The 27,796-nt window shown below is 41.3% G+C and overlaps 1 protein-coding gene across 6 annotated transcripts in view; it reads right to left on the bottom strand.

Annotated features, from left to right (window-relative positions):
* The window catches only part of DIP2C (disco interacting protein 2 homolog C), a 485,782-nt gene that overhangs the window by 146,604 nt on the left and 311,382 nt on the right, over window positions 1–27,796 (bottom strand). For all 6 annotated transcript variants that reach the window (XM_084620447.1, XM_084620449.1, XM_084620450.1 and 3 more), the window contains 2 exons: window positions 10,854–10,979; window positions 9,684–9,893 (listed from right to left, as the gene is read on the bottom strand). In XM_084620447.1, coding sequence (XP_084476573.1) covers window positions 9,684–9,893; window positions 10,854–10,979 — 336 coding nt within the window. The remainder of the gene's footprint in view (window positions 1–9,683; window positions 9,894–10,853; window positions 10,980–27,796) is intronic.

Below are 27,796 nucleotides of genomic sequence, written 5' to 3'. Positions count from 1 at the left end.
TATGGCCAAATCTAGTTAGAAATCGACCCAGACACATACATTTCTGATAGATAAAGGTACCAAGATTTCAAAATAGAAAAAAGCTACAATATGTTGAGTTCTAGCACTTGCAATTGCCAATGCAAATCAACAATAAATGCACCGTTTAAAATTCAAGTTTTAGTTCAAGAGAACAATTTACTGTTATATCAAGATTTTTGAAATCACGGTACTGTTGGAAATTGGATCTAGAGGAAGGAAATAAAATGTAATGTTCATGTTTTTTTACCATCTGCATGGACACTTTTCTTGCTTACTACTTGACTGTTTTTAAACAGAGCTATTTCAGTTCTCCACATAACACAGACTTGCCTTCCAAGAAGGCAAACATGATTTGGTGATCTGACTCATGATGTCACTAAACTATTCCATACCACTAATCTTCCTCTTTCTCAGCTCGGTACTCAGCATGTATCCACAGTTTAAAACATCTGAAAATAAAGTCTGACTCTGGATTACCTACAGATTTGCACCGTATTCACAGATTCTATATCATGAATTTTTCCAGGTTTTTAGCAGTGTTAAACTTCCTGGAAACAAATACAATTAATGTTTAACAAGTTTTCTGTTTAATGACAATCACCCAGAACATTCCAGACAAATAAGTCAGGGCCTTATACTGTGTTCTGTGCCACTGAAGGCAAGAGGAATACATTCCATTCAGGGAGGATAGGATCAGGCCCATTAAAGAGACAAGCAAATCAGATAATCTCATCAGACTTCAGTATTATTGAAGATTTATGTTTATACTAAATTCGTCTCACACACTTACAGCTTGCTTATTATATTAAAATGATTTCCCTTTGGAGCTTTGTGCAATGGACAGATTTGCTTCTCCTCTATTTCTGCTATTTGGATCCTAAACACTATCAATAACTACCATTTTTGATAACCTATGCTAAAAGCATATCTGTTATTTGTGTACTACATTATGGTTTTCTTAACTATGAATTAGTATAAAACAGGATCCTTTAATTCAGTGGTGGGCAACCTGCGGCCCGCACACGGTCCGTCAGGGTATTCTGCTGGTGGGCTGTGATACATTTTGTTTACGTTGTTTAAGTGGCACACCTCCTGGGATGCCAGGTCAGGTCTGCAGATTGGATGCCGCCACCCCTTTAGAAGGGAGTCACCAACCACCATCACCCTTCATTTTCTCTTGGGAGTGGTGGCTACAATCCCCCAAACCTTGGGGGGGTACATGGCTTTGTGGAGATTCCTCATCCCTTGTTGCCAGGGCAGCATACCAGTTTTTTTCTCTCTCTGGATGGTGGGTTGGGAGCAGGGGTGGAGCACTGCCTGCTGCCAGAGGTAACCAGCAACCAGGTTCCTCCCTGTGAAGGAGCAGTTCCCTCTTCCCAAAATGCAATGAAAGTATTCCTGTGTCCTGGAGCCTCAAAAGGTTCTGTACATTTTAATATTTGTGCATTTCAAAAAGTAGGAAGGCATGTGCTACCAATGCAAATAGCTAATCTCCATTGTAAGAGATGTCTATTATGAATGCTTCTTATTTGAGCATAAGAGACCAAGATATCCTTAGATATTCTTAGATACTCTTAATGGTAGACATGACATAATTGCCACCATAAGGATGAGCTGAGTTTGTTTCAGGACAAGATGGGATGACTTGATAATCTAGCCCACCTCTGGGAGAATTGTCTTGCATCCTGAACGTGTCCAGTTAGTGATGTGATTCTGATTCAGTCCATCCCTATAACTTGATTGAAATAGGCAGCTGAATATGTTACGCATGTGACCACCTGAATGCATAACAGCCTGCACAGCACAATAGTGTTTACGCTACTGTCTCAGTATAACTTCATTTTAGTTATCTCATCCATTACTTATATTTTGATGCAATTTTTGGTCTTGCTTGTTAAATGTCAGCTTTTTATAGGCCTGGCTGATTTTTCTAACAACAAAACAAATAAAAAGAGTAGAAGTTTTATCCTTTGCTTTTTATTTATAAGGAAGAGCTGCTATATAAATGGGAAAGAATATTGTGATTAGGAAAATAATTATGTTTAGTTCAGCTGCTTCCACCATCTTTGTGGGCAGCCAATCATAGCACTTGAAAGTAATGATGGAACAAGCCATGGGCAACCTTATATCACATTTAATCACTTCCCTGCCATTGTAGGGGCCCTGAGATACATAACATGCAACTACAGTAGGCAGACCTGAAGCTTAAGAAATCCAGTCCCTTACATATGATAGACATGTACTTACTGAATAATAAAATGTTACGAGACTTCCTATTCTACCATTTACTGTATTGTTGCACACATTCCATTTACTACACTAACTGCTTTTTAAACCACAATTGTTTGTGGACAGACAGGGATGGAAAAACTTGTTTGGAAAGGAATTGAGAGAATCCAAGCACTATAGATAAACTGATAAGAGTAGAATCTGGAGCTGATTTGCTCCTTCATTTGCCACGCTTCAAACCAGCTACGTAATTGGGTTAATAAGATGCATTTAGTGGCTGACTTCAACTTGACCATCTAAGGGCATGCCTACATGGCATCTTACATTCACACCCTGGCTCACTGCACACTAAGTTGTAGTGTAGACAAGCACTTAGGTATGAAGCACAATTGCTCAGGTTACAAAGATGTGCCCCAGGCTATAAACTGGAAGAGCTGCTTGTTTTTTGCACATCTTAAATTTTCAGAGCAACATTTCCTTCACATGCTGTTTTGGATCTATAGAAGTTCAGCTGTGCTTCATAGGAATAAGAATGCTACAGAATTTGTTTTTAAAAATGCAAGTTTATGTGGGTAGATGTTTCCCTGGGACCTGTGGAGAGGTCATAAGGGACCTGTTGTTTGCAGATGATGCAACTCTTGTGGTTCACATGATCCCCTACAACATCTTATTACCAAGTTCTCTGATTTATGCAAAATCTTTGGGTGAACAATAAGCTTGAAAAATACTGTTATCATGCTCCAAGACTCTTCAGAACCAGGTCCAGATATCACCTCAGATGGTATTCGTCTGGATGCTGTTGACCAATTTTGCTACCTTGGCTTTACTGTTACCAGCAATGTAGATCTTGATGCTGAGCTCACTAGTAGACTCGGCAAAGCACCCAGGAACTTTGGTCTTTTGCAAGATTGAGCCTGGAACAATAACAAATTGTCAACTAAAATGAAAATCCATATTTATGAGACGTGTTTTATACACACTTCTATATGGCTCAAACACAGACAACTTATGTCAAACATACCAAAAGACTAAACAGCTTTCATATCAGATGCTTGCGTAAAATTCTTCGAATAAGATGGCAAGACAAGGTGACAAATGTGGAAGTGTTAAATCGTGCTGCTATGTCATTCATGGGAATGTTGATTCGTAAGAAAAGACTCAAATGGCCTGGACATGTCAAGTGAATGCCAGATTACAGGATCCTAAAGAGTGTGCTGAACTCTGAAGCTCGCGAAGGGTCTAGAAAAAGAGGCAGAGCACTGCACAGATTTTGGGATGCTTGCAAGAATGACTTCATATCCTTTGGAATCTCTGTGGATGACTGGGAAAGGAGGGCAGAATGCCACTCTGGTTGACGGAGTCAGCCTGTAGATGGAGCGAGACATTGCGCGGTGGACTGGATCAAGCTTTGAGGTGACTAGCGTCAGAGGAGGAAAGAATCTGCTGCTCGGATTCAGATATTGCTAGTGCATGGGTGTACCCTACCTGTGGGCTGGACTGTCACTTGTGCATCAGACTCAGCAGCCATCAAAGAACTCCTTGGTGCATACACCCTGCTCTGAAAAGAGCTATGGTGCCATTCATTGATTGTTTCCCTACTCTACCCTCTAAAGCAGTCCATCCTAGAGTCTACTTTGGTTTTTCCAGTTCAGGTGTCATTATTTTTTAGAAGAATTAACAACTAATGCCAGGGTATTTTGTGCATTTTTGGTTCCTACTTGGCACAAAGAAGTTAATGTACAAGTGAGGAGGTATTACAGAGAAGCATTAACTTATTATCTTCCCATTCTTTATGAAGTGCCTAATATTGACCAAACAGTTTGTACCACCTTTCTAAGCTCCAGGAAGTATTTTTCCTACTCTGACCACAGATGAAAGGCTTGAAGACCAAGATATCAATTGAAATAAATGCAAGATTGATTTCAAAAGATTGTGTGTTAGAGAATTGGTGAATTCCACTAGCTTAACCTGTCCCTCTTTAAAATTCAAGTATCGGCCACTATAATCTTCATTCATGGTCTACGCTGAATTAAAAAACCTCTATGTAGTTTAAAGGAAAGACCCAAGACTCTTAAAGGGAAATCTATCCTGCTCTAGATCTTATGCCACAAAGGAGCAGCAGCAGCCCCAATTAAATGAATAGTACAACATTAAAAGCATATAATAGCTTATGCAAATGATACACAGAGCTGAACTCTGAACTCTGATTATATTATAGCTAAATATTTTTTATCAAAGCCCCTCTTAAAACTGCATTACAACACTAACTCTAGAAAAATCTGATTCTGTGATGTATTCTGGAAGGAAAGTGTTTGTTGAGATCAGAATGGAGTTTTGTTTTGAGGTTTTTTTGTACTTTTCACCTATGGGTCTTTAGAGTTGCCCTTTAAAATCCTATTGATCAAAATTAGCATTTTCAGAATGTGACACAGTTTGTCCTAACATATTTTCAGATGACATCTCCAAAGACACATTAGTCTACAAGGAAGTACAGCAGGTCCCTGTACTGAACAAGCACGATGCCATGAGGATATACATTTCTTTGTAACAAGATTAATTTGCTTAAAAGTAGTTGAGGGACTTGGCAAGGTAGAATTTTGTCCCATTTTCCCCCTTTTGAAGATGACTATCTTATTGTCCAGCTACACTTGCTATTCACTGGCACATTGCTATGTCTTACCGTCCATTTCTGAAAGGGGAAGATCATCTGTGACAATTACCGACTAGAATATATTTAAATGCAAGGCCCATCCTCCCAGATGTCAAGTGAAAAGGAAGGAAAGAGCCATTTGACTTGCAATTCAATACAAGAGTAGTTAGAACAGCTCACTCATGCAATAACTTACCTACGAGTTAGTACCTATGTGGTTCTTACTTCTAGCAGACATTTCTGCAATAATGACAGATGACAACCCTAAGCTCACAGTCAAGTTCTATATCTAAAACATGTTCATATGGTTTAAGAGATATGAAGGCTAACTCATGCCTGGTATCAAATTGATCTACAGAAAATAATGTCAGCCCCAGATTTCTAGATAGTGACTTTGATTGTCCAACATGAGAAACATTTAAAGGTGCCAGAATAGCAGCCGTGTTAGTCTGTATTCGCAAAAAGAAAAGGAGTATTAGTGGCACCTTAGAGACTAACCAATTTATTTGAGCATAAGCTTTCGTGAGCTACAGCTCACTTCATTGGATGCATTCAGTGGAAAATACAGTGAGGAGATTTATATACACACACAACATGAAAAAATGGGTGTTATCATACACACTGTAAGGAGAGTGATCACTTAAGATCAGCTATTACCAGCAGGAGAGCAGGTGGGGGATGAAGAAAACCTTTTGTAGTGATAATCAAGGTGGGCCATTTCCAGCAGTTAACAGGAACGTCGGAGGAGCAGTGGGCGGGGGGGGGGGGGAATAAACATGGGGAAATAGTTTTACTTTGTGTAATGACACATCCATTCCCAGTCTCTATTCAAACCTAAGTTAAATGTATCCAGTTTGCAAATTAATTCCAATTCCGCAGTCTCTCGCTGGAGTCTGTTTTTGAAGTCTTTTTGTTTTAATATTGCGACCTTTAGGTCTGAGATTGAGTGACCAGAGAGATTGAAGTGTTCTTTGACTGGTTTATGAATGTTATAATTCTTGACATCTGATTTGTGTCCATTTATTTTTTACGTTGAGACTGTCCGGTTTGGCCAATGTACATGGCAGAGGGGCACTGCTGGCACATGATGGCATATATCACATTGGTAGATGTGCAGGTAAACAAGCCTCTGATAGTGTGGCTGATGTGATGAGGCCCTATGATGGTGTCCCCTGAATAGATATGCGGACACAGTTGGCAACAGGCTTTGTTGCAAGGGTAGGTTCCTGGGTTAGTGGTTCTGTTGTGTGGTGTGTGGTTGCTGGTGAGTATTTGCTTCAGGTTGGGGGGCTGTCTGTAGGCAAGGACTGGCCTGTCTCCCAAGATTTGTGAGAGTGATGGGTCATCCTTCAGGATAGGTTGTAGATCCTTGATGATGCATTGGAGAGGTTTTAGTTGGGGGCTGAAGGTGATGGCTAGTGGCGTTCTGTTATTATCTTTGTTGGGCCTGTCCTGTAGTAGGTGACTTCTGGGTACTCTTCTGGCTCTGTCAATTTGTTTCTTCACTTCAGCAGGTGGGTATTGTAGTTGTAAGAATGCTTGATAGAGATCTTGTAGGTGTTTGTCTCTGTCTGAGGGGTTGGAGCAAATGCGGTTGTATCGTAGAGCTTGGCTGTAGACAATGCATCGTGTGGTGTGGTCTGGGTGAAAGCTGGAGGCATGTAGGTAGGAATGGCGGTCAGGTTTCCGGTATAGGGTGGTGTTTATGTGACCATCATTTATTAGCACCGTAGTGTCCAGGAAGTGGATCTCTTGTGTGGACCGGTCCAGGCTGAGGTTGATGGCGGAGTGGAAATTGTTGAAAACATGGTGGAATTCCTCAAGGGCTTCTTTTCCATGTGTCCAGATGATGAAGATGTCATCAATGTAGCGTAAGTAGAGTAGGGGCATTAGGGGACGAGAGCTGAGGAAGCGTTGTTCTAAGTTAGCAATAAAAATGTTGGCATACTGTGGGGCCATGCGGGTACCCATAGCAGTGCCACTGATTTGAAGGTATACATTGTCCCCATATGTGAAATAGTTATGGGTAAGGACAAAGTCACAAAGTTCCACCACCAGGTTTGCCGTGACATTATCGGTGATAATGTTCCTAACGGCTTGTAGTCCATCTTTGTGTGGAATGTTGGTGTAGAGGGCTTTTACATCCATAGTGGCCAGGATGGTGTTTTCAGGAAGATCACCGATGGATTGTAGTTTCCTCAGGAAGTCAGTGGTGTCTCGAAGATAGCTGGGAGTGCTGGTAGCGTAGGGCCTGAGGAGGGAGTCTACATAGCCAGAAAATCCTGCTGTCAGGGTGCCAATGCCTGAGATGATGGGGCGTCCAGGATTTCCAGGTTTATGGATCTTGGGTAGCAGATAGAATGCCCCAGGTCGGGGTCCCAGGGGTGTGTCTGTGTGGATTCGTTCTTGTTCTTTTTCAGGGAGTTTCTTGAGCAAATGCTGTCGTTTCTTTAGGTAACCCTCAGTGGGATCAGAGGGTAATAGCTTGTAGAAAGTGGTGTCGGAGAGCTGCCTAGCAGCCTCTTGTTCATATTCCTACCTGTTCATGATGACAACAGCACCTCCTTTGTCAGCCTTTTTGATTATGATGTCAGAATTGTTTCTGAGGCTGTGGATGGCATTGTGTTCTGCACGGCTGAGGTTATGGGGCAAGTGATGCTGCTTTTCCACAATTTCAGCCCGTGCACGTTGGCGGAAGCACTCTATGTAGAAGTCCAGTCTGTTGTTTCGACCTTCAGGAGGAGTCCACCTAGAATCCTTCTTTTTGTAGCGTTGGTAGGAAGGTCTCTGTGGATTAGTATGTTGTTCAGAGGTGTGTTGTAAATATTTCTTGAGTTGGAGACGTCGAAAATAGGATTCTAGGTCACCACAGAACTGTATCATGTTCGTGGGGGTGGCGGGGCAGAAGGAGAGGCCCCGAGATAGGACAGATTCTTCTGCTGGGCTAAGAGTATAATTGGATAGATTGACAATATTGCTGGGTGGGTTAAGGGAACCATTGCTGTGGCCTCTTGTGGCATGTAGTAGTTTAGATAGTTTAGTGTCCTTTTTCTTTTGTAGAGAAGCAAAGTGTGTGTTGTAAATGGCTTGTCTAGTTTTTGTAAAGTCCAGCCACGAGGAAGTTTGTGTGGAAGGTTGTTTTTTTATGAGAGTATCCAGTTTTGAGAGCTCATTCTTAATCATTCCCCTGTTTGCTGTAGAGGATGTTGATCAGGTGCCTGATTTTCGGGGGGAGGGGAGGGAGAGAGAGCGAGAGGCAGAGGGAGAGAGCGAGAGGGAAAAAAAGCATTTTTCCCTCTCTCTCTAAATATTGCCTTCTTGATTTAGTTCTATCAATGTTGTACTGTTTACTGCAAACTCGGAGTAAAAAAAAAAAAGGGAGAAGACTTACTGTGCCAGTTTTTAAATTACTGAAATGTCACATTATTTTATAAAAAGCTATATTTAAGACACATTGAGACTTGGTATGTGTGAGTAATGCAACCTTTCGGAGTCTGGATAAATTTAATTCTCCATGCTATAATTTCCTCTAGCATTTCAAGATGAAGTCATAGAGGAGAACCAAATGCAATGATTAATCTGTTCAGAAACGTATGCTTTTCTAAAACAAGGTTCTGGGCTATTCATTAAGCACAAATTTAAGAATACAGTACAACTGCTTCTTCCAACTGCAATACTTTACTGCAAGAGCCTTGGGGAAAGGATTACTTAACCAATAATACAGGTGTTACCTGAAGACATAGTGACAACAGGAGAAGGGAACATTTAAGATTCATTTACTACTTAAGCTAGGAAAGCCATTAACATACAATTCTTTCAGCTGAGGAGTAGATAGATATATCTTCACAGGAATCTGAATCACATGTAATTATCATGACATTGTCACACTAAGGCTGCCATATTTATTCCAATATCTTCCAAAGCTGATTTAGGAATTGAAATTCCCACAAGCTATTCAGGATGAATATCAGCCATTATCAGGATGAAAATGAGAGTGGGTAGCAACCCTAGTTTTCCATGTGGCTATTTCATTTAGGCAAAGAGAAATGTCCGTGTCAAACATGCAGAAATAATTAATACCTATTACCTCAGCTCCTTAAAGGAAAGCAAGTCTTGAAATTCCCTTGGGAAAACATAGGAAGTAAACAATCAACTAACAATATAGATCATAACACTACCAACACCTTTCTTGTCAAGAATTTTCCCTTCACAAGGTATTTACCAGTCACACTTCCCAGCCTAGGGATTCTAGAGCTACTTAGAGATAGAAAAATAAAAAGCAGTTAAAAAGGACCATGATCATAGTGTTAATGGAGAGTTACAGAAAACCATGCAAACTGACAGTAGAATTCAACTACTGAAGAAATATGGGAAGGCTGCGTAAAAGCTGCACTAGCTAGCTTCAGGGGTTCCCTAGAGGTACATTTTTAGTGCACAGTAAAGGGCTTCATTCGCATGACTCCTGTAACCATGCAGTGCTAGACCCCACATGCTACCGTGGATATTTAACTGAGAAGTTATTGTGAAACTTGGATTGAGATTAAATAAATAAAAATGTCTCTCCCTAAACATATTGGAGAGAGAGAGAGAGAGAGAGAGAGAGAGAGAGAGAGAGAGAGAGAGAGAGAGAGGAAAAAAGAAGAAAAAGCACAGCTGTTGCTGTAAGGAAGTCGTCTCAACTTCACACCAGTAACATCAGCTAAGTGTTATGAAATAGGCTGAAGTTAAAATGAAAAGACATACAGGGAAAATAGAAGATGTTAAAAAAAGATGATTTACTAACCTATATGTGTTTGAGCCATAACATCAGCTAGCCTGTGTGCAGCGCCACTGCCTCCACTTTGTGTCGAGGAGGAAGAAGTGGTAGATGTGGTAGAACCATGGATCGCTTGACTGATCCAGTGTTCCATGTTTATACTTCCCTGGCTTGAGGTGGGAGTTCCCTGGGAGTCGCCCTGTACAGAGCCTTCGTCTTCTGAACCAGAGGAGGTATCTAATAATTGAGAACAGGCTTCATTATTTGCGATGTAAGTGCATGATGGTTTTGCTTCTTTATGGAAATAAGGCACATAAATAAAAAAAGAGAACTACAATTCAACACCCATTGGCAGCAGGTAGTTATAGTAAGGGGAGTTTTGTACAAATGTAAGTACTGGAACAGAACCAATTGTTACAGTACATTGACAGGGTTTTCCTGCAGCAAGGTTGCTGCTTCTGGTATTTCTCTATGGAACAAAACAAATAAATTTAGTTATATTGTGGTTCTCAGTCCAAAGATCTCAAAGCACTTAACAAGAGCAAATGGGAAAACTCAGAGACAGAATGCTTAAACGATGCTCCAAAGGTCACAACGCAAAGTCAGCGGCAAACCCCTACTTATGAGGTTTCACCTTGGAGGGTGGTCATACTCTAGGGAATGTTTTAGTCACTGCTGTCATGTCATTGATTCAGCAGGTGTCAGAACTGCATTTGCTTCCGATATTTTCCACCTGCCAGGGGTTGAAAGAACAGAAACAAGAAGGTAAATGGCTAGACAAACGTTAGAAAAGAAGAAATAAAGAGAACATTCCATAGAAGTGCAGAGGATTCAACCAGAGAACTGCAGGGCCAAGAGGTGGGGGAAGAGGTATGGGAGGAATCTTTAGCACTGCAAAGTGTTACAAGAAGCACACAGTGCTAGCCACGAAGTTATTTCACTCATGAAAACACAAAGATATGTGCAAACCCAGCCACCACAAGGGGGCACCGTACATGTGGGTGATGGCTCCTTGTTGCCTCTTCAACTACCCAGTAAACCATCTTAGATTCCTCGGGCTTTAATGTTATAGTTACTTGACATGTTGCATCTGTTAATTGGATATTTTATTTAGATGATTGATTTTATTTAGATTGATTTTGACAGCATATAGCATGTGTCTTTCATATCAATAAAATATACAGTGAAGTTGCTCACCTGGAGGCGTGTAGGCATCCATTGACGTTTGCACCACCAATGAACGTCGTTTTGATGGCATGGGGACTGCCATCTTCCTTTCTTTATGTTTAGCAAGAGCTGCCTGAACTGCTTCTGTATGGACATCTAGAACGAAAGAAAGAGATTCAGGTTAGCCTTCAAAGTGAAAGGCATTGCATGCATACACAATGCATCTGCAACGGAGTTAAATTGTATTTCATTTAGGCTAACTGGTCGTGTTAAGTCAGGGGTCCCCAACACGGTGCCTGTGAGTGCTATGGCACCCGCCAGGGCATTTTTGTGCGCCCGCAGGACACCCCGCCGCCAAAATGCTGCCAAGAAGTGTTGCTAAGTGTGTTAAGTGATTCATGCTCAGGAAGTAGGGGTTGCCACAGAAAGTGCAGAAAATATAACAGTGGTGAAGAGCCACAATTACCTTTTGAGGGTTCTGGGTCCCTGACAGACCTTTATCAGAATTTGTTCTCAGCTCTTTCTACTTTTAGAGTGTGAGAATGGAATGGTCTTTCCTACAGCACACCCTTGTTAAGTATTGTTTTAAAGCAACAGCTATCTCAGCAAATATCTTTGCTTTTTAATCTGGTAGCGGGCCAAGGACTTGTAATGAAAGGATGCTCGTTTGTATTGATGAAGTGAACCAGGTTTCCTGTTCACATAAGAGTCATATCAGCTACGTACATAAGAGATATGTTTGAAACGTAACAGGGCTGTGAAAAATCGTGAAAGAGGCAGTGGCAGCAGGTGAGATCAGCTGGACTGAGGATATGAAAACAGTCCTCGTCCCACTTCTGCCATTGATTGGTCTTAAAACTTTGCATGTGTTTCGGAAGTGTAAAGTATTATTATGATCAGTTAGTGAAGGGGTGGGCAAGAAAAAACAACCGGCACTCAGACATTCTAGGTGCCAAAGCCTGTGCTCATTCTTTAGCTTATATGGCTTCTAGACTACTGCCAACAGCGTCCACATCATTCCTCCAGGATAAAGAGCATGTCTGAAATGCCCCGCCATTCAGAGTAAGGGAGTGTGAACAGCAGTGCTCACCAAAGGGCTGTGTTGTAATTCCCCTGTGTGGACGACATTACTGCCAATTCAGGACCTGTAAGTTTGCACCCATACATCCACACAGGGGAGTTAGAGCACAGCATTTTGGTGAGCTCTGCTATTTACACCCTCCCCCCCTTACAAACTGCAGGGCCGAATAGACATGCTCAAAGTTTCACAATAAGGAGCTTTTCTAGCATTCATGTGCTTCACTATGCATCTGTTTCTCCCCATATATAACAGCAGAAACACAGTGGTTATTTTATTTTATTTTAACATGCTATTCCCCTAATTTCTTAATTAGCACAGCAGCAACACCCTGGAGAGTGAGCTATTATTTTACTTTATTTCCTCAGCTGGCCTATCACTCTCTCTATTTGGGGAGGGGGGAAGAGGGGACAGACAAGGGGGGGGGGCAGAGGGAGAAGAGGTACAATAAACAAATACAATAAACAAAAAAAGGTTAGTTTTATCTTATACACATTCTCAAGGTGGGAAAGAATTTAAGAAGAGCTCCTATCCCACACTTAAAAACAAACAAACCAAAAAGAGTATTTCAACTATGACTTGTGTTTGATTTGAACCTTATGTGGATTACATACATACAACAAGGAAAGAGGGGCAGGAAAAACAACAAGAGAAATAGGAAAGCGCATACATTACACATAAAGGGGTTGCAAGGTTGACAGGGCAAAACAGAGGAATTGGGAAAAAGATTATAATACTAATGTTATTAAAAGACCTAGATTTTCCTTTTTCAGCCAAGTTACCCAAACCCTTAGAAAAGAACTTAAGCCTTCCTCTTTAAACTACCTTACAACAAAAAGCTTGTTAAAAAGTTTAATACAAATAAAAATATAACAAGTTATTTCTTACTCATCTGTGTCTTAAGATACCTTTCCAATAACATCCTCCCTCTCATAACATTCAGATATGTAGGACTGGAATATACTCAGTAAAAGAGACCATTTGTGTTTAAATAAACTGGGGAAAATATAGGTTTTCACTTTAAGAGTGGGAATTATGGGTAAATTATGACAAGTTTATTAAAAAAAAAAAAGTCATCCTGCCACCATTTCTTTAGTCTAGACTATTCCTTGAAGAAGTCACATCTTACTGATTACAATAGGAAGAGTTATTTGGAAATTATCAGGCTATATTGGTTTCTTTCAAACTACAGTTGTTGGGGTGGGATAAACTGTATCTACTAAATCTGAGAAGGAAAGGAGGACAGTTTACTGAAATATATTATTAAAATTATTAGCCTATTGTTTGGACTTTAAATTCTCAGTGTTTTGGTTTCTAAATCCTCAAAAGCTATAGCAAGCTTTTCAAATTCAGCTTCTTTTTCGTTTTAAAGGGGGCAGTACTTTCTTCCTAGTCCATAAATACTTTGGGAGTTTTAATTTAAGAAAATACTTTAGCCCATTGAGACTCTGCAATTGCAACATGTGTGTATAAGAAGTAAATGAGTCTAAAAAGAAAAGTTACATGAAATTACAATTAAACCATGTAATAGTTTCAAAGTTACTACAGATATTTGCTAGTTGTCTTCACATACTGGTAAATGCTTGTGTTTGTGTTTATGAAGGGGTACTTGTTATGGAGTTTTAACAAGTCTTTTTGTTAAAAGAGGAACCAAGGAACCAAGTAGGAAAAATAAAACACTGACACCAACAAGCGTCCTTGAGGAAATGAAAGGGCAACTGTTTATTGAGGAATACTTCCCACCTGGCTCCACCCATTGCTGTGAATGGCTTACTCTTCCCAATGATATAAAGGAGGCTACCAAGCTATTAGAAGACCCTGGATCCAGAAAAGGGTGGGGTTTGAGTGAGTTGTCAGAGGTTCCCCAGGGAACGTCATGCTAGCTAGTGGGGAGACAGAGAGAGGCAGCAATTGAAGTGGGGCAGGCTGCTTTTCATAATGCTCAGATGGAGGTAATTAGGCTAGATGAAACAGACCAAAGCAAGATTAAGGGTTAGGTAAAAGGAAAGGAACAGAAAACCGTGGCCAGTGGGAGCTGTGATCGGCCGAACCTGCAGATGCTGCAGGTAAACAAACCGTCCCAGCCCGCCAGCGGATTTCCCTGATGGGCCGCATGCCAAAGGTAACTGACTAAAGGGTCCCAAAGCATAGCTCCCCCTGCAACTGTGACAGCTTGTAGAGGTTTCAGAGTAACAGCCGTGTTAGTCTGTATTCGCAAAAAGAAAAGGAGGACTTGTGGCACCTTAGAGACTAACCAATTTATTAGAGCATAAGCTTTCGTGAGCTACAGCTCACTTCCTCAGATGCATATCGTGGAAACTGCAGCAGGCTTTATATATACACAGAGAATATGAAACAATACCTATTCCCACCCCACTGTCCTGCTGGTAAGTTAAGCATTTGTTTCCTTCTGAATCCGCTGTAGGTACTGGCTTATAAATGTAAATGGCTATTCTACTCAGTGACCCTATAGCCACTTCCTACAAGCTTCAGAGTAGCAGCCGAGTTAGTCTATAATCGCAGAAAGAAAAGGAGTACTTTTCTTTTTCCTACAAGCTGCGCTCTTCACTGTAGCTGTCGTTTCTTGGTCTTCTGATCCACAAGCTAATTAGAGCACAGTCACTGAAGGAAGCATACTAGTATATTTCCTTTTCACTGTAGCCAGATAGTATTTCAGATGGGCCTGGTTTTGTTAATCCATTCTGAGGGACTATCATATAAAATGCACCAATCTTAATAGCAATCTGATACTCTTGCCTTGGTGTAAAAACCTCGTAATTTTACCTGAGGGATGGAGAACAAAATTTAAGAAATTTAGATTTCTCTTCAAAAAGTCTCTGTTCCTGCCCTTGGGTCTGATTCGAGCCAGTCTGCAGTACTTTTCAAAGTTGTTATATTGGGATAGGGATGGCTAAGGCACCTCATAGGCTGTATATGGCATCTTCTTCCTCCACTTGTCAACAATTTCTTTGTAACAGCTGCTGCAGGAGATGGGGCATTAGTAATGTACCCAGAACTGGTGTAGGTTTGTGAGGGGAATTTAGGGAATGGTGAATCGTGATTTCTTGTTCAACAGGACAAGAGAGAGAATTTGGTACTGCCTAGAAAGAATACAGGTGGGTGGGGTTATTCTAGCTCCCCAGGGAAAGGAAATTTTTAATCTCTCACAGTCCTGTCAATACAAAGCACCTTGTATTCCCTATCATGTGATGCTAGATCAGGGGTTCTCACAGTAAATCTTTTGGTGGCCTCACAGTACGGCCACCAACTCTTGCTGGCTGCTCTGACAATTTTTCCTAAAATATTTAATTAGCTTTAGGAAAAACATATAAATATGCACATGTACACATCCAAATGACTGTAATTTACTCATGTTGGGTTTTTTGCAGACTGAATAATAAAAATAATGTTCGGTTTTCTCTGTTCTTTACTGGACCTAGACAGAATTGAAACAAATAATGTGCTTTGCATGTTCTTCTCCTTTTGTTGTTTCTTTTGTTTTTTTGGTTGTGTTTTTAAGACTTGTTAGCTAGTAAGTCTGTTTCTGTGAAAAGTGATATTTGTATGTTTGTTAATATCACTTTTCACAGCAGCAGACTTGCTAGCCAGCAGGGCCGCAGTGAAAAGTGATATTAACAAACATACAAATATCTTTTTTCACAGCAAACTTACTCAGCTGAGGGCCAGATCCTAAAGCCCAGCAGCTGGAGCCCGGGGCCCATCACTATGAGGCCGGGGCATGGACTGCATGAGAGAAACGCGAGGCCGAAGGACACAGCGGGGACCATGGGGGTGGGGGAGTGAGTCCAGGGACCAAAGCCCTGCAGCCACGTGGACAGGGTCTGGAGCCAGGGGACCAGGGTTGTAGGACACAGCAGGGGCCAGTGACAATGGAGGGGTGGGAGAGCCCGGGGCTAGTGGCGGGACCACTGCCACACGGCTGGAGCCTGCTGGCCACCACCCCATATCTGAAGTACTAACCCCACTGCCCCCGGGAAAGTGAGGAACTCACCAGCTACTGGCTTCTCTGGCATTTGTGGCTCCGGAGGGGGGCAGGGCCCAACCCCTACTGGTGACGCTGGGGGAGGGAACACTGCTTCCCTGCCCCCATCTCTGCCCAGGAGACTGTGTCTGCACAAAAAGCCCCTGGTGGTGACATGCGGCCATGTGAATAAAAAGCGGGCAGTATTATCTTCCATAAATGTCAACAAACTTGTTTGTCTGAGCAATTGGCTGAATAAGAAATAGGACTGAGAGGACTTGTAGGTTCTAAAGTTTTACATTGTTTTGTTTTTGAGTGCAGTTATGTTAAAAAAATTCTACATTTGTAAGTTATACTTTCACGATCAAGAGATTGCGCTACAGTACTTGTATGAGGTGAATTGAAAAATACTATTTCTTTTATCTTTTTACAGTGCAAATACTTGTAATCAAAAATAATAACAAAGTGAGCACTGCACACTTTGTATTGTGTTGTAATTGAAATCAATATATTTGAAAATGTACAAAACATCAAAAATATTTAAATAAATGGTATTCTGTTATTGTTTAATGGTGCAATTAAAACTGTGATTGATGGCGATTAATATTTTAATCTTGAGATTAATCATTTGACAGTCCTACAAGAAACATTTTCCCTTAACCCTATTTTTTATATTCTAGCACTCCATACAATATGCTCTCTCCTTAAATGTCTACCAGATTTTCCAATGCAGATATGGTGTGATGTAGTTCACTCAGGCCTACTGAAAAGGACTGGGTCTAGTGAAAAGAAAATGCTTTCAGAAGGAATGTTCTTTTATATAGAAGTCTGTGCTATCCAGACTACTCTGTTAAAGCTGATGAAACGATTCCAGGTCCTGACCCCTCAAAGCACTCATCTAGGTAACAAAATCTTCCCTCTTCCCACTTGGCTCTTTGCACAAGAAAAGCTCAATGTAAAATCTAAAGTACTGAATAAAATATCACCCCTCCTGTCTAGACTGGCAGGTATTAATGTTCAGTTCCTTCTCTTCTATTCTACTGAACTGTTATAGGTTGGCTGACCCATATATTGGATTCAATTTGTGCTTTTATTCCTGGGGAATCAATAAATGGCACCGAACAAAGTGGCACAATTGGGACGGCTAATTGCTCAACTTATGCTCATGCAGCCTGTGCGGGATTCATTATTCAACCTGACAGGTAGTTTTCCTAAGCTGCCTGATAATATTTAGTAAAGTTTGGGTAAATCAACTCCTTTCTCAGCCTCTTTCCTTTGCTGCATTTGTTCATATTTTGTTCATTCATTCTCCCTCCCATCCACCCTACCCCCTCTGTGAAAGACTAGGGAGGCAAAACATAATTTTAAAAGTAATATTAAGTCGTGAATCAAATAGGAACCACAGTAATGTTCATTTTCTGGTTCCTATTTCAACAATTATGGACAGGGATGGGATGATTATCTGTTCTGATAACATTTCTTCATATTATTATTGATATAATACAGTAACTGAAATCAGGGTTCCATTATGCTAGTACTGTACAAAAACCCAGTAAGAGAAAGTTCCTGTTCCAGAGAGCTTACAATCTAAATAGACAAGAGTGACAAAGGGTGTGCAGGAGAAACAAGAGCCCAGAAACTAAGTGGATTTACTCAAGGCCACATAGCAGGTCAGAGGCAGCACCAGAACTCAGGTTTCCTGAAGCTTAGCTCAGTCCAGATCCAATGGACCAGAATGCCCCACAGCAAGCAACTTCTCTTTCCTTCTGCATCCATTTTGTTTGTCTGCAGTGCATTACTCCTAGGTAGCAGATTCTTTATTCTGTTAGCACAGCTAATTTTCTAAACTTCCCCAGAAGGTGTCCTATTTAGCATGGCTTCTGTTTTTTATTTGGTTTATCTTGTAACCTGATATGATGCTGTATTCCAGATTTAATTGAAACGCCTTAGGAACAAAGACACTAGAGTATACTAATGTACAGCAATAGTCAGCTATGAACACCATCTTTCTCTCAGCCTTTCCTACATTTATTCCCCAGTCTGTTTTCATGGCTGTACGTTCTGCATGCCAAGGAGTTTGTCTGTCTATGGAAAGGGAGGCAATCCCACTGTTACTTTTCCCAATTAATTCTATGGGACAAAGTTGTGTTATATTTGCACTGCTATGGTCCTGTGATATGACACCCCTTCCACAGCAAGCCAGCAGGAGAGTGGGTAGTCAGCATTTGGTATGTACTCCAGGGAAAGGCAGGTGAGATGGGAACCATGGGGCTTCTGGCCAGCTCAGGGGATGCCCATCTTAAATGCTCATAGTTGTCAGAGGATGAGTGAGATCTCATTTTGAAGAGGAAGGAGATCTGGACCATAGAGGAAGAGGGGATTTGGATACTCAGGACAACTGTATTAGTCCTCTGTACTGTAGGATACTGAGGAGGGGGATACTTTCAAGGGTTAAGAAGTTCCTAAGGAGTCATGGCAAAACTTGCAACTTATAGGTCTCTAGAATTCTACATGCCCTTTTCCACAATATCCATTAGCTGCATGGCCCTCTTTAACTATTTACACTCCATATTTTTAATGATCTGATATTTCTGACAACAAGAAAGTCTGTATTTTTCTGTCCATCTTTGATGTAGTCAGAAATCAGGCCATCAGAAGGTTGTCAAATGGGAAGGAGGAGAAAGCGACCCTCAGATATTTATCTGTGTGCTCTGTGATAAGGAAAGTCTCTTCTGAACTATGTATTAAGGAAACATACTCTATAATCCTCGCACTGAAGCGCCTCCAAACATCTAATCTTTTCATTACAGAAAGTTTCCAACTTCCTCCACTTCAAACTTGCCTTGTCCCATGAGATCCATTTCCCTTAGGGCACAGTACACAACTGAGAGCCTCCCAGACTCAGTTCAGTTTAGGGAAGTCCTGAAAGGAAATGAATTTTGCAGTTCCAAGCAATGGCTGTTTGATTGATAAGTTCCATCATTTCTTACTCTAGATATAAAGAAATATTGTGGTATCTTATAGCACTCTATAATTGTTAGCAAATCACTGGATTGAGGTGCTCCTACTTGCTTAACATTGTGCACAATCTTCACTCTCATGAGACCCCAGGTCTCATGTGCCTGGTCTTGAGATCTTTTACAAAATAGTTCTCCTGCATATTTACCATATAGCCCCTCACAACCTTAAAAAAAAAAATCTCACAGCGTATTCATTTTATATTTCAGATAACAGTTGTGAGTTGCTAGGATCAAAAGGGTAAAATCGGTTTGCTCCTATATTTCAAACAAAATGTATTGTTTTTATTAACTCTAGGAATTTTTAACTTCCAAAAACCCTCTTCCCTAAAATTTTCAGTGCTATTTTGTTTATCCTTCTGACATGTACAAGATTGCCATAGCAGGTACCAAACCTTACCCTATCCTGAATCCAAGCAAACAGTTTGTAAGAATCATGGATAGAGATTGAGAAGACCAATTTTCATCCAGTTTGTTTCTTCCAATAGAGGATGATTTTCTAATACAGTTTCTTGTGCTTTGTGCATTCTACTTATAAATGTCTCAAGTAATGATATTTCTCTCTCATCCTCCAGGGAGTTTACACCACAACATAATAGATGTCAAGAATCTTATTCTCATGCAGCCTACATTTTTCCATTCTTAATTTCGCCTACTTGTTCTTTGTGCCTCAAATAATTCTTCTCCCAAGAGCTATCTTTGCTTTTCTGTGGGTGGGCCCATAGGGAAAAAACCTCTCTTCCTCATCCTATGGAACCAATTCCTATTATTATAATCACACCACTGGGCACAGGACTGGCCTGAGGAATTGTGGGAAGGTTTAGGAAAATGGCTTTATAGGATACACCCCACATTTAACTGACTCATTTCACATGACAATACGTTCTGAGGGAATCTTTAGGTCCAGAGCTCAGCCCTTGTTCTCCTGCTGAAGATGAAAAGGGGGTTCTGGATAGTTGCTGTGACATTTTTGGGATCACCCAGACCCATGAGAGGTTCTGTCAGTGCCTGCTTTGTAACTCTGGGCTCCTTAATGCTGTGCTGCTGTGGCTCGCAGCCCTCACGTCAATAGCCACAACACAAACATAGAAGTCTCACTCTGGCTTCCACTAGCCTAATTACTCCTTGCAGTGTGACCCCAATAACCTTTCTGGTCCCAAGTCTCCCCAAACCATCTACCCCACGATACTACCAGACACTTGGTCTTTTCTCCTCTGGTTCGTCACCCCTGAAGTAGTGAAACCAGCCGTCAGTTATCAGTTCACTTTGGCACACACACTCCATACAGTTTGCACAACGGAGACCCCATCTGGGGTAAAAATAAATAAAAGCTTTATTTAATAGAAAAATCACACAAACAAAACTCACACATTCAAAGATGAATTGGTAAGGGAAAGCATAGAAAGTTACATAGAAAACAAACAAAGATGCAACTTCTAGCTTTGCACTTCTGCATCAGACAAAGTCCCTTTTTTAATACAAATTACCAATTGCCTTTGAACAGTTTCCCAGCATACATGGATGGCCTTCTGCCTTTGAGACTGTCCCTTGGGTTCTGGGTGAAGACTTCAGTTTCAAGCATACTTTTAAAAAGCCCCCCGTAGCATAGGGACTCATGGTTTTTGAAGGTGGGGAAATCCTAGCTGGGATGTCTCATTGTTTTCCCATTAACCTTAATGGTCCATCATTTGAACCACCTGGGTTGTACAATGCTAGGTGCTTTGAATTAGTCTTGTCTGGTTGGGGAAGCAACCCCTGCCTGGCTGACCACTGCCCTGCTTGGTCATTACAAGGTTTCATAAAGACCTTGCTTGGCATGTTTTTATACACAGTAACATTGATTCAATTGCTTATTTGTCGGGGATTCAGATCCAAGAGATAACTCTTCAGATAACCTAGGGGGAGCAGGAACCTGGATGGGGCCCCCAGCCACTGAATGGCAGTATGCACATTACTGTGCATCTTAGCACACACACAATGCTTTAGAAACTACCACCACCTACATCGCCAGAGGTTTGTGATGGTTAAGTATTATTCTCCTTGAACAGAAGGGGAAGCCATGGTAGAAAGGTTGTGAGTTGACCAGGACCAAAATCAGCTGTGTCAGAGCAGGGAGGGGAGTAGAGGAGTCCCCTTTCTCAGTCTCACACCTATGCACTAGACCTCGTTGGTCACACTGCCTGTTCAGTACAGCACCCAGTTCAGCTGCCAGCAGCCGCCAGGAAGGAATTTGTGGCAGACTTAGGTCCATCTACACTTGAAGCTGCAGGTATAATTTCCATCTGGAGGGACATATCCAGGTTAGCTCAAATAGGAGTGTAACCACAGTGGGAGGGGCTAGTTGCCCCAAGACCCCAGATGTGTACTAAGGAACCTAGCTATTGTGGCTTCACTTCAATTTTTAGCATGTTATCTTGATCAGAGCTAGTGTGGGTATTTCTCCTTAAACTGCAGATTACACCTTCCAGCTCCTGTGCAGGCATACCCTTAGTGACAGTACCAACACCCTAATCAGTGTTGCCCTAGCAAAGTTGCAAACTAATCCCTGGTCTTCCCAAAAGCTGAGGGACTTGTGACCCCAGAAAGCCAGCCCTGGGGGACTGGTGTCAAGAAGGAACCAAATGACTTGTGATCTTCAGGGAAAGAACAGTGAAAAAACCTGGGTCCCTAACAATCAGTTCACAGTTTCAAGGCTATCCTTGCAAGGAAGAGAGCTGGAAATTTAACTTTTATTAATGAAAACTGATGTTCTCTCACATTCTGAGTTCCCCCAAATCAAATAGGAGCCATAGACACAGGCTTCAGAGGGGCCAAATTGCAGCTCTGCCTCTGCCTTTCTCAAATAGTTTTCAGCCTTTTGGACACATGCAGAGTTGGCTCATTCTTGCTAAACAACCTGTGTGAAGGAAGGTCTTTTAGTCGTTCTTCATAGGTCACCCCTCTCAACACTGTCATTTTTGTTGCTGGTAAGGAGGTGACTAAAATGAAATGAAACACTCCAGCTGTGGGAGTACAAATACTGGATGTTATTTCTCTGCTCATGGCTGATTTGCTTTTCACTCTTCTTTAGCATTGCTCTTTATCGGGTTTCTCACCAAATGTATATATATTTGCATTTTTCCAAGCTGAATCTTACTTTTTCTGTTCATGTTTTTCACTTAATTTTATGTCTCTGTTCTTGCTCATATTTTGCAAATGCCTCTAATTTAGTGTCAACTGCAAATTTTATTAACAATCCTTGTCCTCTCTTGTTCAAATCATTTTAAACGTTCTTACATCAGAACGGAACTAACACCGCCCACTAACACCCCTTTCCCATTGCCAGAAGAGGCAGTGAAACCTTTCGCACAATCATAGTGTGTGTGTGGGGGTGTGGATTTAGACACATGAACACTTTATTGTAACTTTTCAGCATTCTATTTTCTATTTACAATTTTTAAACTGTAACTAATGTCTCATTTGAGCTTCCTCCTCTAATTTTTCTATTAATTCCAGTTTCTTTCCTTCTATTATGTCTTATTTCTTATTTTGAAAGGTTGTCTCTTTCACCAACAGAAGTTGGGTCTAATAAAAGATATTACCTCACATTCTTCTTGTGTTAACTGCTTTTCTCTAACTCCTTTTCTCCTTCCTCTTTCTTTTTCTGGATTTTAACCCTACATTTTCAAAAGGTAACCAGTATTTCTGAGCGCCCCAATTTCAGACACCTTGAAAGGGTCTGGCTTTCAGAGGGCAGATGCTCAGTACTTTTTGCAAACCAAGCTGGTTGGGTACACCAAATCACTAGACACTGAAAATATAGGCCTTATTGTTTACCTCCTTCCATCAACTTCCAGATTTTACCCTCATTTTCCCATTCTCATCTCTCAACCTCACTTCACATCAACCCACATCTCTGAGAGACATCTCTATACCCACTCAGGCCTTCCCAACCCCCCATTTTGCCTCATTTCAATCCCAAATTGTATTCACTTATTTTTTCCCCATTACCAGATTTGAAAAGACAAAACACAGTTTGAATTACAGTGATAATGTCAAATCCTTGAAGCTCTGCAGTAATGAGTTCAGAATGCTAGAGGATTCCTTATTAGAGGTCATTTATATATTATTTATATTGCCATGGCACCTGGAGGACCCATCACAGATCAGAGCCCGTGTGTGTAGGACACTTTGCAATGAGTAAAACAGTGACTGCCGCTTCCCCACGATCTCACAGTCTAGGATTATGAACACGATGCACACAACAGTTGGATGAACAGACAAATAGAGGTGGTTTGGGGAACAAGATAAAGAGAGTTATGTTTGCATAAGTAAGTTGTACATCTAGCGGAACCGAGTTCAGCTGTAGCTAAGAACAGTGATACAGCTGATGCTGTAGTGTATCACAAAGCAAATTGTAACTGTGTATCACAAAGCAACCTAGGTCCTAGAGGATAGTTGTGTAGCCCTGGCTTGGCATGAGCAATCGAACATGGGTGAGGCCTCATTTCTTGGGAGACGGGATTAGGGAGGTAAATGTCAGCAGGACTAATTTTTGGCTAAAACATGAGAACTGTAGACAAGTCAGTCCTGAGAAAGGTAGTACTATGGGAGGTCATTATAAAGGGCAAACAATATGTTGGCAGTCACTGCTTTAAATTTGACTGGTAGCTGAAAGTCTCCTGTGACTTTAACTGGACCTTTGCCATAGTTTTCCAGTGAAACCAAGGATATGCTGAGTGGGAATTTCCAAAAGTGTTGCACATAAGTACTCTGAGTAGAGATAATATGGCACCAGTGTTTATTAGAAGCAGGATCAAGATGTGCTAATTGGCAGTGATGGGTGGTAAAGCAGATAATGTGGTCTGATCAGTCTCGGGCTGATAGCACCTCAAGGGTTGCTGTCAAGTAGCTAGGTGGCTGGTGATCTCAGACATTGCTATGCTCATCCCATACAGGGCACTCATTGGTAAACAGAAAATGGCCTCAGCACCTGCATTTTTGATGAGGTGAAGCTAAGTGAATCTCTATATTGGTGCTATGTTATTGTGGGTGATGAGGCTGCATGCTATGAGGCAGGCAGTGTCTGACTGTTTTGATAATTGCTCTCGATATAAAAGTAGCAGAGTTGTGGCAGAAGCTGTTCTGAGTCCCATTGCTTCTCAGCTACACTAAGGGGTGCTAGTTATCCTGGAATGTGGATCTAACAGTAACACAATCAGCTCCCTCTCTAATGTAAGATCATCCAATTCTAATAAGCCATTCATTTAGCTGAGGGTCCTCGAGGCTACAAATGAAAGTCTTGAGATATTCCTTATTGCTCTAGGGTAAACTTTTCTAAAAAGCAGTTTAGGAGCCTCGTAAGTTCTGAAGGCACAAATTTCCAAGACACTTAAGAACCTAAGTCCTGTTGACTCACAATGAGACTTAGGCTCCTAAATCACTTTTGAAAAGAGGACTTCCATACTTTTGAAAATTTTATTGAATTTTATTTTATGGCTTGCCAAATAAGGAGGGGTGGCTTCATGGGGATGGGCAAATAAATTTGACTAGTGCATGGACTTAATTATATGTGCTTTACGAAAGGTTGTAAGTTGTACTGTCACATAACAGCTGGTAGTTGAGTCCAGGGTGCATATTTGTCTGCATCCTTCTGTTCAAAAGGAGAAGCGCTGGGAGCCCCATGTTTTTACATTCTCTGTAATCTGAATGGTAGAAGCATACAGTTATCGTGCCATGCTTTCCATGGCAGCGGTGGAACTCTTGTTAATACCTAGGATAGGAACCTGCAAGTGGAGCAAAGGTAAAAGCTGAAAAGGCAAATGGCAAAAGTGGGATTAGACTTTTTGGAGTAGTCCTTGTGACTGCAGCTGGAGTGTCTTGAGGATCCGCTGCAACACAAAGAGGTAACGTGTCACTACGGGGTGCAACAATTGAATAGTGAACTCCAATACTGTCAGAGCTTTCCGAAATGCAAGGCTACTTTTGTGTTATATTGGAGTCTTTTAATCACTCAAACAGCTGCCAAAGCTTCTACCTCTTATCAAGAATCTCTGTATTGTGAGATTTGAAGCTACATTAACTCTACACTATAGTGAAATCAACAAAACATGCAAGACTCCTCTGTGTATTTAATCTTTTATTCGTAATGTAGAAGTCTGCTTCCTCCAGTGACTTGATCTCAGGGTCCATTACTCGGTGATCGTAATGAAACGAGCTTTTGTATTGGTTTCTAGCTGTAAAATGGAGATAGTTGCTTAACTTTTCTGATGGATTTTGGAAAGATTAATTATCCTTACTGAAGTTTGTACTGTACACAGGTACATGTATTCACTAGAAGGATATGGGGGACAAATAAATTGTAGTACAATTGACTTAAAGCGGCAGTGCAGAATCTCATGCTCATGCTCAAATAAATTGGTTAGTCTCTAAGGTGCCACAAGTACTCCTTTTCTTAGTGCAGAATCTAAATTTTATTTGAAAATAAAACTAGGACAAAATTTTTCAAACCTGAGTACCTAACGTTAGGCTCATAAATCTATACTTAAGCAACCAAGTAGACAACGTTGGAGTGAACTCCTGGCCCTACTGAAGTCAATGGCAAATCTCCCATTGTATTAAACAGGCCCATGATACCCTGGATTTTCAGAGGTGCTGAGTAACCCTGGTTCCCACCGAAGTCAATGGGAGCTGTACATTTGAAAGCAAGGCAAGCGGAATGAGCACTAGTCCCTTTTTACATAAGTGCAGTCTGTCTACACAAGGGGTTTCCACAAGTGCTATGCTGATTGGTGTAGGAGAGGCAGTGTGGCCTACTAGACGAAGCACTGGCCTGGAACCCAAGACACCAGGGGTCAGTTACCAGCTCAGCAACTGCTTTGCTCAGTGACCTTTGACAGGTCATTTTTCTCCATCTGCCTCAGTTTCCTTATCTGTTAAATGGGGACGATCTTACTGACCTCCTTTGTAAAGCACTTGAAAGCTATGGATGAAAAAGCACTCTAGAAAGCTAGGTATTACACTGTTTGAAAAGGCTCCAGTATGGGCAAATCTTTAGTCCTTTTCTATATGAGAAAGTCGTAACAGTTTAAATTACATTGGGCTTTAAACCAATTTAACTATCCACTGAAAACCAGTCTGTGGACAATCTTGTTTTGGTTTAAGATGGGCCTATTTTGGTTTAGTTTAAACAGATTCCTAATTGACTTAAGTTAAATCCAAATAAAGAGAACTGGTTGAAAATCTTTGTCAACTTCTTTCTGACAGAAAATTGGGTTTTGGATTTACAACAATTCACGAAAGTCTCTTTTTTCCTCAAAATTTTGAATTTTTTTTCTAATTGGAAAACCAAAACCTGAAAAAGGGGGACGGGGGGGGGAATCAGCTGAAAACTTGTTGGCTTCTGGCCGAAAGCAAATAAACAAAGTTGTGTTTGGTTTTTCAGTAGGGAAAAAAAGCCAGTTTTATCCTGAAAACTCTGACAGACCCAGAATTTGGTTTTGGGTAGTCAAAACTTTCTGCAGAAAATAAACCATTTTCTGACCAGCTATAGAAATAAGTCTGGTTTAAACTAAAATAAAAGCCTTTGCACCAGTTTAACTAAATAGGCAAAGAAATAACAGCTTTAGTAAAAGTCGTGCAGCTTTACAGTGTGCAGACAAGGCCTCAACTTCTAGCCTCCATTGCTCCCAGAATGTGAACCAAACTTAAAACATGCAGTCCCAACTGCTTGAAACACTAGCTCCAGAGCTGTGAATGACTCAAATCATCTCAGTGGCTGTAAGGTTCAGCTGCCAACATAAACTTTTTCATTTGCACTGTTGTTGTAGCCGTGTGTCCCAGGATATGAGAGAGACAAGGTGAGTGAGGTAATATCTTCTATTGGACTGAATTCCAGTAACAAATATCTTGCCCACCTTGTCTAGCTTGTTTAGCAGAAGTGTTGAACTAATGTGCTTACCTGTCTTGGCTCCTCAAAGTCAGTGGATTTTCAAGCAGCTGGTTGCTATCAAGGACTCCTGAGGTGAGGGACAAGAAATTTAACCCCCCACGCCTCCTCCAAATTTAGAAACTTCTGCCTCTACCCAAAAGGAGGAAGAGAAGAAATTCACTCCCTTCCCAGTATCCAAAGTTTCAGCTGTGGTCCCTTCCAAAATCAAATTACTAACAACACCTTACATCCTAAGCCCATTGCTGGGGAGTGAGGTGAGATTAAATTTACAGATGTCCTGCAGGCAGACTCTTTCACAGAGGACACTGCAGACATGCAGAGAAAGGCTGATTCATACAAGGTGACCTCAATTGTTGCGATGGGACTGTCTCAGCCACATAGGTGTTTATATATTAATGTGAACATCCTGAGTTGCACTTAGAGACCAACAGGCAACTGTTGTTGCATGGTCTCTGCCAGCTGAGCAGACAACATAAGAGCGGCCATACTGGGTCAGGCAAAGGTCCATCTAGCCCACTTTCCTGTCTTCTGACAGTGCCCCATACCAAGTGCCCCAGAGGCAGACAGAACAGGTAATCATCAAGTGATCCATCCCCTGTCGCTCATTCCCAATGTAACCCACACACCTCCTGGGTGTGGTGTTCTGTCCCATCTAGTGGCACTGAGCCCACTTAGAGAGAGATTATGAGTCTGCTCTACAGCCTTAGCTAACAGGCAGTTGGCTTTTAGCTAATGCAGTAGAGGCTCATGCATTTAGCTCCAGATATCTCAGGTTTGATCCCGCCCGCCGACGACCGAGGTTTGTTGGTGTTACACCAGCTTCTGGCAAACAGAGGCTAGGGACACCATCTCTGCCCATCCTGGCTAATAACCATTGATAGACCTATCCTCCATGAACTTATCTACCACATTCTGCACCATATGTGGAGTTCTCAGATACCTATAAGACTAGCCTCGCAGACTGTA

The sequence above is a fragment of the Lepidochelys olivacea genome (assembly GCF_965140295.1).
Source record: "Lepidochelys olivacea isolate rLepOli2 genome assembly, chromosome: 2".
In the NCBI taxonomy this organism is placed as follows: Eukaryota; Metazoa; Chordata; order Testudines; family Cheloniidae; genus Lepidochelys; species Lepidochelys olivacea.
The sequence above is the reverse complement of the archived record's forward strand: the minus strand, read 5'-3'. Positions and strand labels throughout refer to the sequence as shown.